Below are 11946 nucleotides of genomic sequence, written 5' to 3'. Positions count from 1 at the left end.
ATGGACTTTGCAACTGTCAGGGCCTTGCTCGCGGCCAGCTTGGACACAAACGCCGATAGCAGGCGACGTGCTGAGCTGCAGCTGAAGCAGGTGAGTTTTCCAAAGCCGTCTTTTCGTCCCTCCACAGCCACCGCCCGCCCGCCATCCGAAGCGTGAATACCACGGCGACGAAAAAAAAAGGGAAAAAAAAAGAGAAGAAAGGATCAAGAAAGGATATACAAGATTTAGGAGGAAAAGGAGACGATGGAGTCACGCAGTGACTGCCATCCTTTGAAACACTCGTCCCAACAGACACAGCATCGCCTTTGACTTTCTACACCATGGTTGGATTTCTATGCTAATGCGCTTCTTCGTGTCGTTGGTTCTAGGTCGAGGATCATGCCGGCTTCCTCATATGCCTGCTTGATGTCTTGGAAGCAGAGCAGGACTCCAGTGTTCGCCTTGCCAGTACGTCGTCGCAGCCCCCTTTCCTGTGCCTTTACGAGAAGACGATTCGGATCGCAAGCGGGAGACATGGAAAACAAAGGAAGACGTTGGGGGAAGTGGAAGAGGGATGTACGGCAAAAGGTCTCTAACAATTTTCTTCACAGCTGTCATCTACATCAAGAACCGAGTAAACCGCTCCTGGTACCAGGCCGAAGGCGTTCCCTCCGAAAGCTCAATAGCCGAAGATGAGAAAGCGCGAATTCGAGACCGTTTGGTCCCCATCTTGGCCTCCTCCGAGGGGCTCGTCCGCCAGCAGCTGATCCCCGTCCTGCAACGCATCCTGCAGTGTGACTTCCCCAGCCGGTGGCCGCGATTCCTCGAATTCACTCTGGAGCTGTTAAATACCAACAACCCGAACTCCGCGCTGGCTGGCCTGCAGTGCCTTCTCGCCATCTGCCGAGCTTTCAGGTACAAGTCCAACGAGAGCCAGGACCGACAGCACTTCGACAACATTGTCGAAGCAGCATTCCCGCGACTTCTGGCCATCTGCAATGAGTTGGTGAATCAAGAAAGCGACGAGGCCAGCGAGATGCTGCATTTGGCTCTCAAGGCGTACAAACATGCCACTTGGGTATGAGCAAATCCTCCTTCCCATCGCCTGCAAACCCCTGTCAGCTGTTTCTCTGTCGTTTTGGAGGGGTGAATCCACATCAAACCCACGTTCTTGAGCTGACATTCCTGCCCTCCATCTAGCTCGAGCTTTCGCCGTACTTGCGACAGGACCAAGTCAACATCGCTTGGTGCACCGTCTTCCTTCAGACCGTTTCCAAGGCTGTCCCTGCCTCCGTTATGATGAGTGAGGTGGCCGACCGCGAAAAACATCACTGGTGGAAGGCCAAGAAGTGGGCGTACTTCAACCTGAACCGTCTTTTCATCAGGTAAAACATGCGACCAGCAGACTGCCTCCCTCTCTCTACCATTCTTTGCGCTGGTTGAAGGGGGAAACAGGGCATGCGAGCAATCTGGCTAACAGGTCTTCTTCTAGGCACGGAAACCCCTCCAGCCCCGGCAAACAAGACGGAGCCGTCCAATTCGCGAAGAACTTCACGACCACTATCGCCCCCGAGATCCTCAAGCATTACCTCCAGGAGATCGAGAAATGGGTGGCCAAGACTTCCTGGCTCAGTCGACCGTGTCTTTCTTACATCCTGGTCTTCCTCGACGAGTCTGTACGGCCCAAGGAGATGTGGGTGCATCTGAAGCCGCACCTGACGAACCTAGTGACCCACTTTGTCTTTCCCGTGCTCTGTCTGTCGCCGGAGGATGTTGAACAATTCGAAGAGGAACCGGAGGAGTACCTTCACCGAAAACTCAACTACTTCGAGGAGGCGTCTGCTCCCGACGTTGCGGCCACAAACTTCCTGGTCAACCTGACAAAGAACCGCCGAAAGGAGGTCTTTGAGATTCTCAAATTCGTCAACGCGGTCGTCAACGAATATGAGCAATCTCCTGACGATAAGAAGAACCATATTGCAAAGGAGGGTGCCCTCCGGATGATAGGAACCCTGGCTCCCGTTATTCTCGGCAAGAAGAGTCCCATTGCCGATCAGGTCGAGTACTTCCTCGTCCGCTACGTCTTCCCTGATTTTACCAGCCCCTTGGGATATCTCCGAGCCCGAGCCTGTGACACCATGGAGAAATTCGAGCAGCTCAACTTCCAGGACCAGAACAACCTGCTGACCATCTACCGGAACATCCTTGACTGTATGGCAGACCCAGCTCTTCCCGTTCGTGTCACTGCCGCCCTTGCGCTGCAGCCCCTGATCCGACACGAGGTGATCCGGACAAGCATGCAGCAAAGCATCCCCACCATTATGCAGCAGCTGCTGAAGCTGGCTAACGAGGCTGATATCGATGCCCTGGCGAATGTCATGGAAGACTTTGTTGAGGTGTTCGCTACCGAGCTGACCCCCTTCGCCGTTGCCCTGTGCGAGCAGCTTCGGGATACTTATCTTCGCATCGTCCGAGAACTGCTGGAGAAGGAGAGCAAGGCTGGAGACGACGGCGAGCTGTACAGCGACTACGATGACAAGAGTATAACTGCTCTCGGTGTTTTGCAGACTATTGGAACGCTCATCCTTACGCTGGAGAGCACTCCGGATGTTCTTCTCCACATCGAAGCAGTACTCATGCCAGTGATTAGCATTACGCTGGAGAACAAGCTCTACGATCTGTACAACGAGGCCTTTGAGATTATCGACAGCTGCACCTTTGCCGCCAAGGGCATCTCCCCCAACATGTGGCAGGCATTCGAGCTGATCCACACCACCTTCAAGGCAGGGGCTGAGTATTACCTCGAAGACATGCTCCCCGCGCTGGACAACTTTGTCCAATACGGCGCGCCGGCTTTGGTTCAGAAGCCGGAATATGTCCAGGCCCTCTATTCGATGGTGGCCGATATGTTCTCTGACACCGTGGAGGGCGGCGTTGAGCGGATCTGCGCCTGCAAGTTGGCCGAGGCCATGATGCTTAGCCTCCGGGGCAGCATCGACAGCTGCGTTGAAGGCTTCATCAACATGGCCATGAACATTCTGGCCGGCCAGGACGTCAAGGTTAAGAGCTACAAGATCCACCTCATGGAGATGGTCATCAACGCTATACACTACAACCCTGTGCTCACCCTGCAGGTACTGGAGACCAACGGCTGGACGAATAGGTTCTTCAGCCTATGGTTCGGCAGCATGTCCTCCTTCACCAGAGTGCACGACAAGAAGCTCTGCATTGTGGCTATCTCCGCCCTTCTCGGCCTCAACCACGACCAAGTGCCCGCCAGTATCTCTGTTGGATGGCCGCGGCTGCTTCAGGGCATCACGGAACTTTTCCGGACACTGCCCAGCGCCATGCGCAGTAGGAATCCCCCTCTTTCCCGATGTGCAATATATCGTTGACGCTAACCGTTTGTGAAACAGATCGTGAGGATGCCCTTCGCGACGACTTCACTCTGGATGCCGGCTATGACTACGTAGACGAAGACGAGTGGGACGAGAGAGACGTGGCATGGAACGACGATGAAGATCCGGGCTCCGCCGGCGACGAGGAGCAGGCGGAGACAAAGGACGAAAGCGCCGCCTATCTCGAGTTCCTTAATGAGGAGGTGAGTCTGAAAAGGACGCCTACAAACGGTGTTCTCAGCAGAGGCAAACCTGGCTCCATTTTTGGCATTCACTAACGATACGCTTTGATCCAGGCCCAAAAGTTCAGTCGCGTGATTGACGATGATGAAGAAGAGGAGCTAGGAGAGGACAGTGTGCTCCTCGAGTCGCCGCTCGACAAGATCGAACCGTACCAGCTCTTCAGGGCAACGCTGCTAAGTGAGTAGATTGACACGACTGATTTACCCCGTGTCTGTGCCGAAGGAGCACAAACGCACCTTGTTTCTGCTGCTAACCAATGATGCCCCCATTCTAGAACTGCAACAAGAACAACCCCAGTTCTACTCCAGTCTCGCCGGTCACCTCTCTGCTGAAGAGCAATCTCTTATCCAAGACATCATTGTCAAGGCCGAGGAAGTTGCCCAAGCGCAGGCCCAAGCTCAGCAGGCCGAAATGATTTCTCCTCACGGCACTGCGAGCGGCTAATCGTACCGTGCCCACCGATTTTAAGCGAACGCCTTGCGCTCTGAGATGGGAATTGGATGAAAGGACGTCTTGTACAACCGCTGCTGTGCGAAGGCTAGTACTCTGGCCACACAGGGCCTCTTGACGAGCAAGCTTTCCCATTTATGAGAAGATGAACTTGATGATATCCCCCCCTGCCAGGAATTTGCGAAAAGGGAGAGAAGGCGAGAAAGAAAACATAGAAAGAAAGGAGAAAAAAAAATTGCAAAATTATAACAAGAAACCAAGGGTGATGGAGGAGCTGCGGAGGCAAACGAAGCAAAAGGGGCTTTTAGACGGTGGAAACATGGCTGATGATGGAGACGGTTATTGATGGAACAGCAGCCAGGCAAAGAAGAAATAAGGGCTTGGTACCCCGAGGTAAGTGTTGCAGAAGGATGGCAATCATGGCTGCTGGGATCCGAGCAGCAGCGCAAGAGGGAAGTTCTTGGATGGGGAATTCATGTTCAAATTTTTTTTACTGTGTCTCAGGCGCAGGCTGGTGATTTGCGGCCGAATTGAAAGAGCACATAGGCATTGGCAGATTGGTGTTGATGTGCGGCTGTTTAGGTATACAGAAGAATACACAAATGGTATTCTGTAAGGTAAGGTAAGGTAGTAGTAGGTAGCTCCCTCCGCATTCTGGTACCCGGGACCCTTAGGTTAGTGCAAACACATATATACACTCTTACACGGCAGTTATAGGTCCCTTCTGTCGAGTTTCAGGAGCAGTTTGAGGACAAAGGAATCGAGACATCAACAACAGACAGGAGGTCTGGTGACTTATCGTCAGGTGTCTTATCGCACTGATTACCAGCAGCGATAAGCCCCATCAATTAAGCGACAGCAACCGCCTCGGCGGGCTCCGACCGCAGTAGCCACTCTTCACCGTACCTTACCGCAATAGCTCCAGTAACCCCCCCTCCCGCTTCTTCGTACACAGGGAGCTCCGGAGAGCATCTGCTGCAAAACGGGCGCGAAGCTGCTCCTAATTGGCACAAGGCAGGCATCTGGGCCCCTCTCAGGCAACCGGTTTTGGCCTAGGAGCCGGGCACATGCTCTCAATCGATTCCATTACCTAAGGCACAGCATCAAACCTTAATACCGTAGGTACCCAACTTCTCAACATTTGTACGACACCAGCATCGCCTCGACTTGGTAACACCCTGTTACTCTTCTTCTTCACTTGCAACTCTCTCCTCAATTCCCCTCTTCTCTTTCTGTCTCTCTCTGATACACTCTGTATTTCTTCCGGGGATACTTACTTGGACACCTACTCGAGCTCAATTGGCCACTGAAGACGACACTATTGCCTGCTTCATCGCCCAGCCATGACGACTCGGTACCGCGTTGAGTGTAAGTCTGCTCAACAATTCCAATTCTTCCCCTCACGCTTGGTGTCGTTCCACGAGATGGAATATGAAGCATGGCTGGTGAAAGAAGTCCATTGAAGCTGATAGAAGACTCCAAGATGCCCTCAAGACCCATAGACGGGATCAGTTCATTGGTACGTCGCTTTTCCTGGTGGGGATCATCTTGACCGTGAGACATCAGCCTTTCGCTGCATGATCAAGGCCTGAGCTCACAACAACTGCTGGAATCACTGAGCTAATACATGGCCTTGGTGTCTGTGTCAGAATGGATCAAGGGTCTCTTGGCTGTCCCGTTTGTGCTCTATTCCCAGCCGACGGGAGTCTTTGGCGATGACAACAACGTGGCAAAGATGGCCGAGGAGGCCCATAGACGCTACGCAGAGATTATGCGCGACGTTGAGCTGATGATTGATGACCACAGTAAGGGGGCGATTCCTCTATTCTCTTCCGCTTTTTGGTTGGTTCTGTGTGTATGCTGATTGGATGTTACAAACAAACAGTCGCCCGCCAAAAGCGTGATCGCGCGCTCCCTTCCAAGCTCGGAATGCTGGTGCCCACAGCAGGCCCTTTCTTCACGCGGCTACCCCTGGAGGCAGCTTTCAAGTACCAGGACCGGAAGCGGTACATCTCGTCGAGACGATATGTAGCTCCTTCGTTCAACGATGTCCGTCTCGTGCTCAACTCGGCCCAGATCATGGCTGTGACGAATGGCACTCTTCAGCTGGCCACGTTTGATGGTGATGTTACGCTGTATGATGATGGACAGAGCTTGGAGCCTTCAAGCCCCGTCATACCGCGACTTCTAGGTACGCACTGCCTTATCTGACTGGAGTTGTAGTGTTCACTGGCTCTCTTCCTGCTTCCCTTTCCATCTTGCGGTTTTGTGACTCACATGCAGAGGAAAGGGAGCGGTGTGGGGAAGGAAAGTGCAGGGACTCGTTGTGAATCATGATGCTTATTTCTATTCTAGATCTCTTGCGCAAGAACATCAAGATCGGCATTGTCACGGCTGCTGGCTATACAACCGCGGATCGGTATTACGAACGTCTGCATGGCCTACTCGATGCCATTGCCACGTCTACTGATCTTGACCCCGTGCAGAAGCAGAACATTGTCATCATGGGCGGTGAGGCCAATTATCTTTTCGAATACGAACCGTCGTCACCATACCGTCTGGCGCCTGTTCCTCGCCCCGCGTGGCTCACCCCGGAGATGGCAGCCTGGTCAGAGGCGGAAATCGCGGCGCTGCTGGACGTGGCCGAATCAGCGCTCCGCGACTGTATTCGCACGATGAATCTGCCAGCCATTATAGTGCGAAAGGATCGCGCTGTGGGCATCGTTCCCAATCCTCCTGAGATCCGCATCGCACGAGAGAGTCTGGAAGAGACGGTTTTGGTGGTCCAGCGTATCCTGGAATTAAGTGCCCTTGGAGCGCCTTCGCAGCAGGCCGGCCAGGGCGCTCAGGGTCGCCATGGAGTTCCATTTTGCGCCTTCAATGGCGGCCGCGATGTCTTTGTTGACATTGGCGACAAGAGCTGGGGTGTGACGGTCTGCCAGCAGTGGTTCGGAAGACGCAGCGGAGGAAGCACTGGGGCCGATGCAGCATTGACGGCGATCAAGGGGGAAAATACACTGCACGTGGGTGATCAGTTCCTGAGCGCGGGATCAAACGACTTCAAGGCGCGGAGCGTGGGAACCACGGCATGGATCGCAAGCCCGGCGGAGACGGTGGAGTTGCTGGACGAGTTGGCGGATTTGATGCAGAAGAAGCTTTCATGAGGCCGCAACAGTGCTGGGACGAGCCTGGGAGGCAACCCTCTCCTGTGCAAAATGCAACCTTACTCTTTTGGGAGCACGACTGTTCGGTTCTTCTTGTTTCAGCTTTCTCTACGAGAAAGCATCATGCTTTTGCAGTTTTATGCCAGTAACGCTGCTTAGATATCCAGCATGCTTAGAATTCTGTTCTAGCCAATTCTTTGCTACGGTCACGATATACGAATGTGGACTTTGGAATTCTCGCTTTCTCATCATTCATACTGATTAAGTGTCTCGCTGATCAATGGTCCTAGTATGGATCTCATGGCAACATCGGCGGAAATGGGCATGCTGGTGTTTATCGCCGTTTACTGCGAATAGATCCAGAAGACGAGATGGATTCATCTGCAGATCTCTACTAGCAAGAGCATGATGGTCGCGCTAGCTTGTCTCTTATTACTCGTAGGCAAATCCTTAGGCCCAAGCAACTGGATACTAACTCACTTGCTCACCTGACAGGACCACCGCCCTATTCCCACCGCAAGCCCAACTGATCGGATATTGAGACAGTCCAGCCCAACCCTCGGCCCCTGGAGCTCCCGTCTCCACATACACACGTTTTCTCCCTCTTTTTCTCTTCCCAGCCGTCCGGCCTTGTGGATCTAGTTCGTCATTGCCGCAGAGATGCGGCGAGGACGTCCCAGGATAAAGGAAGTTGTCGATCGATGGTGGGGATACGAGGCAGAGGCGCATGAGTCGTCGTGAACTATCCTACTGGACTCGCGAGCCAGGCCAGGATATCTCGCCTTCATGCTCGGATTTGTTAGTGGCGGTGGCTACCGCTTGATCACCCGCTTGCTTAGGTACTGTGCGTACCCGCTCAAGAGCTCAGTAAGGTAAGGTATGCGGAACCGTTCACCAAGAGCCAGCAGCTGGAACTCTCAAGCAAGCTGGTTCGGAGCTTCTCAAGTGCCAAGGCAGAGTAGATACTCTTGCTCCTTCCCTTCGGGAGACTGTGCCCTTATCAATTACTGAACGGGAGCAGTTGCAGGTGCCCAGTTGACCCCGAAGTCGATAAGGGATCACGTGCCCCAAGGTTTGGCGAGGAGAAAGATAGAGTGAGCCACAGCCGATCCATCACCACCAACTCTCTAACAAACCGGAGAGAAAAAACGTTCCGCTGCTGGTGTTCGGTCAGATTCCAATTCGCGAACCGTAAGCATCTCCGCACCACCGTCTTTGTCTCTATCGCTATTCCGCCCCTTACACAGCTGAACTGACGAGCCCAGCATGTTCCCTGCTAGCCACGCTTGCCACGCCAATGGCCCCAAGGGGCCTCTGCCGATGCCAATTCCACCAGGCTCAAGCTAATCCTTAGTGTATGGCTGCCATGCATCTCGACAGCTGGGTCGACGACGTTTCCTGGGCATTCGCATGCGCTTCACCGTACGCGATCCGGGCCAATGTGGGCCGAACCAAACGGAGCTCACGGCTCGGTTTTGACACATGGCGCTTGCGGGTGGGGGAACGTAATAAAATCGGGCATGGCGCAAATGGGCGTCAGCTTGGACAAGCCCCGACGGCGGCTCTAAATCTCTTGACTGCCGAGCCAATGCTCATGGTGGGCTTCTTTCCGTCCTTCGAGGTGGCGGACAGCTTTTGGGTCCTAGGACACGACTGGTATGGAGTTCGGATGGTTTAAAGACGGGACGGGCGACGGCCATCATGGGGTGGTCAGTCTGCACTTCGTTTTGCTCGCTTTTTGCTCCATGGAATTGGCCTTGTTCCGGTCAAATGATCACGATACAGCTCCGCGATCTGGGGTGGATTGCGTGAAGAGCGCTCGAACACTCCTTTTCCCAGATCTCAGCTCCAAAGGCAGCCCATTGCACAGTATCAATGGTTATGGCTGAAGGGGCCGGTTCTTCAAATCGTTCATTTGTCTGTTGCTCTTCTGGTCACAGCCCAGCGAACCATTTCCCCTGAGAGCCACTCCTCTCATTCGACCCCGAAGACCTTCGAAAGCTGGATTCCGACACAATCGTTTACACTTACCATGTCCGCGCTCCCTCCGCCCCCGGCTGGAATCAATCTCCACGATGACAGGAGGGCATCCATCATGGCAACCTCTATAGTCACCTGGGTTCTAGCCGTTGCCGCCGTTGTTTTACGCATTGTATGCCGCCGCATGAGGAAGATGAGGCTGTGGATAGACGACTGGCTCATCATTGCGGCCTTGGTACATACTTCCCATCCCTGGCCAGACGGAGAGCTCGCTAACGGTCGCCTTGACAGGTCCCTTCTTGTGCGCATGTGTTTGGGATAGGTGTATACTGTCAGTAAATCCCCGGAGTCAACGCCCGTCTCATTCTTGCTCTTCAGCATGGTACTAACTGTCTTCACCAGCCGTGAGCCGTGGCTTAGGCAGACATGTTTGGGTCGGCCCGCCGGACGCACGATACGCATGGGCAATCGGACTGTTCATCGCCGAGCTGGGATACTTCGTCACCATCACATGTGTCAAATTCTCCATCCTTGCTTTTTACTGGCGCGCATTCAAAGTTATGCACTCTGTCAAGATTCCCATCTACACCCTAGCCCTGATTGTCTCGTGCTGGGCTATTGCTGTTGTAAGTTACCTGTCCGGGAACGAAGGCAGAGATCTTCCAAACATCTGCTAACGAGCGTCAAAAGATCCTCGTTACCATCTTCCAATGCCAGCCAACCAGTGCCTGGTGGGATCGCTTCAGTCCGTCACATCCTTTGCAGCCAGACCAGTACGACTGCACCGTGGACTCGGTCAAGTTCTTCTATGGGAATGCAATCCCAACTATCGTCACCGATGTTCTGATGCTCGCCTTACCTCTGCCATATATCGCAAAACTGCAGCTCCCCAGGGGCCAAAAATGGGGCCTTGCGGGCATCTTCCTCGTCGGGATCTTGTAAGTCGTCCGGCACCTCATCATTGCCATGACCATCAGGATATCTGATCATCGCGCAGCGTCACCATCGTCTCAATTGTACGGTTCCACTACTTGATTGAGGGGAATCTGACCAGCCCAGACATTACCTGGAACTTCGTCAATATTGCCCTCTGGTCCGTCCTCGAAGCCAACTTAGCCATCTTCTGCGGTATGTGTACACCTAAACGGCCTTTGCTGCCGTTGAGACTGCTCAATGAGCCATGTGACTAATCCTTTGCTGCCCTTGTAGCTTGTCTACCCTTCTTGAGGCCGATTATTCGCAAATTTAGCGGCGGCAAGTTCAACCTTTCGTCTGCCACTCCCCCGAAGCAGCAGAAGCAGTCAAGCGGTACACCGAGAATGAGCCTTCATCCGAGTGACCATCCCCGGACTTGGCAGGGGGATGGCCGATTCGGCACTTCGACCTGTCATTCCCGAGCATATAGTACCACGCGCGAGACGGACGGACACCCGTTTGTGCGTCTTACAGACAATGGTTCGGAAGCCAGCGTGCCTGTTAAGGAGTCGCCGGACGGCCCCCAGATCGAACTCGGAAATGTCTCTGCAGGAGAACACCTTGCTCAGCCTAACGGCATAGTCATTACGCGCGAATTCCATCTACAGCACCAAGATGTGTGATGTTAGAGGCTCGGTGGATCAGGCATCGACTTCATCACATATACCCATGCAGTTTCCATCCAGCAACTACCTGCGATGACCGGGACGCTTGCACCTACTTCTATCGATGCTGTCTGTGCACAGCTTATTCGACATGGCATCCGGAACAACCACGTTGAAAATCTTCAATGGTGGGTCGGAGTTCCAGCTTTCCAGACCCTGATCGACATACTGGGCCGTCTCGGCTGGAAAGCCTGCATCGGAAGGCTGCCAGCAATACATAATACCTGGGCTTAACGATGTCATGGGGCCCGAGGATCTGTTCGCGAGCAAAGTTGGAGATGCCAAAAGGCTCGAAGTTGCCTTTTCATGTATGGCATCCCTTGGCTCCTCGAACGGGACATTTTCGCCGGCGCCGTGCAGAAATACCTCCATATGTATGAGACAGGGCACAACAACACTGGATGCCAGGGGTCCGGACTTCACGAGAATTCGCCGAGATTGGGGTGATTTACCGTACCTTTTGAGCCTGCAGCTCCGTCAAGCTCTGTTCAGCCGACTGCTAAATATTGTCCGCAAAGCCCTTCGCGGGCCCTCTGGGCGCCTTGGTGTCAATGACGAACCCTGGGCTTATGTGAAGATCTTCAATGGCCATCTCTGACGCTTCGTCAGTCAGCCTATACTCAAAGTCTGTGCAATTCCTTCACTGCTTCGAGGAAGGTGATGGGCCCGATCTGTTAGCGAGCAGCTCATTTCGTATGCCGCAGATATCGCACATATATACGAGCCGTGATCATTACCTTGACGTTTATGGAGGTCTTGATGTTATGAGAACGCATAATGGAGATGATGCTCTGCAGCTAGGGTTCATCGCCTGCGACCCAGGTATGAGCCTCGACAGTTATGGTGACAGATGATTCTTCGGGCACAGTCTCCATCACCTTGTTGACTTCGAGAGAAAGACTCTTACTTTTGTTCCCCTATTCTACTGAACACAGTGGTTGGGGTACTTGTCCAGCCATAGAGTAGGTAGAAGGCAGCATATAGATTAGCTGGTCAACAACAGCGAAGCTGCGACTTTGTTGGAAAGCAAAATGGATATGAACAGGTCTTCCCACGCTTTGTAATCGTGATCGGCCCCTGTTTGGCGCTGCC

General features: G+C 53.5%; 3 protein-coding genes across 3 annotated transcripts; all 3 read left to right on the top strand.

Annotated features, from left to right (window-relative positions):
- BBK36DRAFT_1155201 (ARM repeat-containing protein) lies at positions 1-4064 on the top strand (the record flags this gene model as incomplete). The annotated part of the gene is made up of 8 exons (XM_024893805.1): positions 1-90; positions 369-447; positions 591-1057; positions 1180-1364; positions 1472-3333; positions 3396-3580; positions 3674-3797; positions 3895-4064. The coding sequence occupies 8 exons, from the start codon at positions 1-3 to the stop codon at positions 4062-4064; spliced, it is 3162 nt and encodes a 1053-aa protein (XP_024753714.1).
- Positions 4065-5413: 1349 nt separating this feature from the next.
- Positions 5414-7234, top strand: BBK36DRAFT_16074 (IMP-specific 5-nucleotidase; the record flags this gene model as incomplete). Its single annotated transcript, XM_024897705.1, has 5 exons — positions 5414-5438; positions 5554-5589; positions 5720-5875; positions 5956-6261; positions 6426-7234. 5 exons carry the CDS (start codon positions 5414-5416, stop codon positions 7232-7234), a joined length of 1332 nt encoding a protein of 443 aa, XP_024753713.1.
- Positions 7235-9266: 2032 nt separating this feature from the next.
- BBK36DRAFT_1164931 (hypothetical protein) lies at positions 9267-10812 on the top strand (the record flags this gene model as incomplete). The annotated part of the gene is made up of 6 exons (XM_024894713.1): positions 9267-9449; positions 9506-9545; positions 9617-9840; positions 9905-10152; positions 10212-10373; positions 10443-10812. 6 exons carry the CDS (start codon positions 9267-9269, stop codon positions 10810-10812), a joined length of 1227 nt encoding a protein of 408 aa, XP_024753712.1.
- Positions 10813-11946: the final 1134 nt, after the last annotated feature.

Source organism: Trichoderma citrinoviride (assembly GCF_003025115.1).
Source record: "Trichoderma citrinoviride strain TUCIM 6016 unplaced genomic scaffold BBK36scaffold_1, whole genome shotgun sequence".
Lineage (NCBI taxonomy): Eukaryota > Fungi > Ascomycota > Sordariomycetes > Hypocreales > Hypocreaceae > Trichoderma > Trichoderma citrinoviride.
Note: the sequence above shows the minus strand (reverse complement) of the source record. Positions and strands in the feature narration are given on the sequence as shown.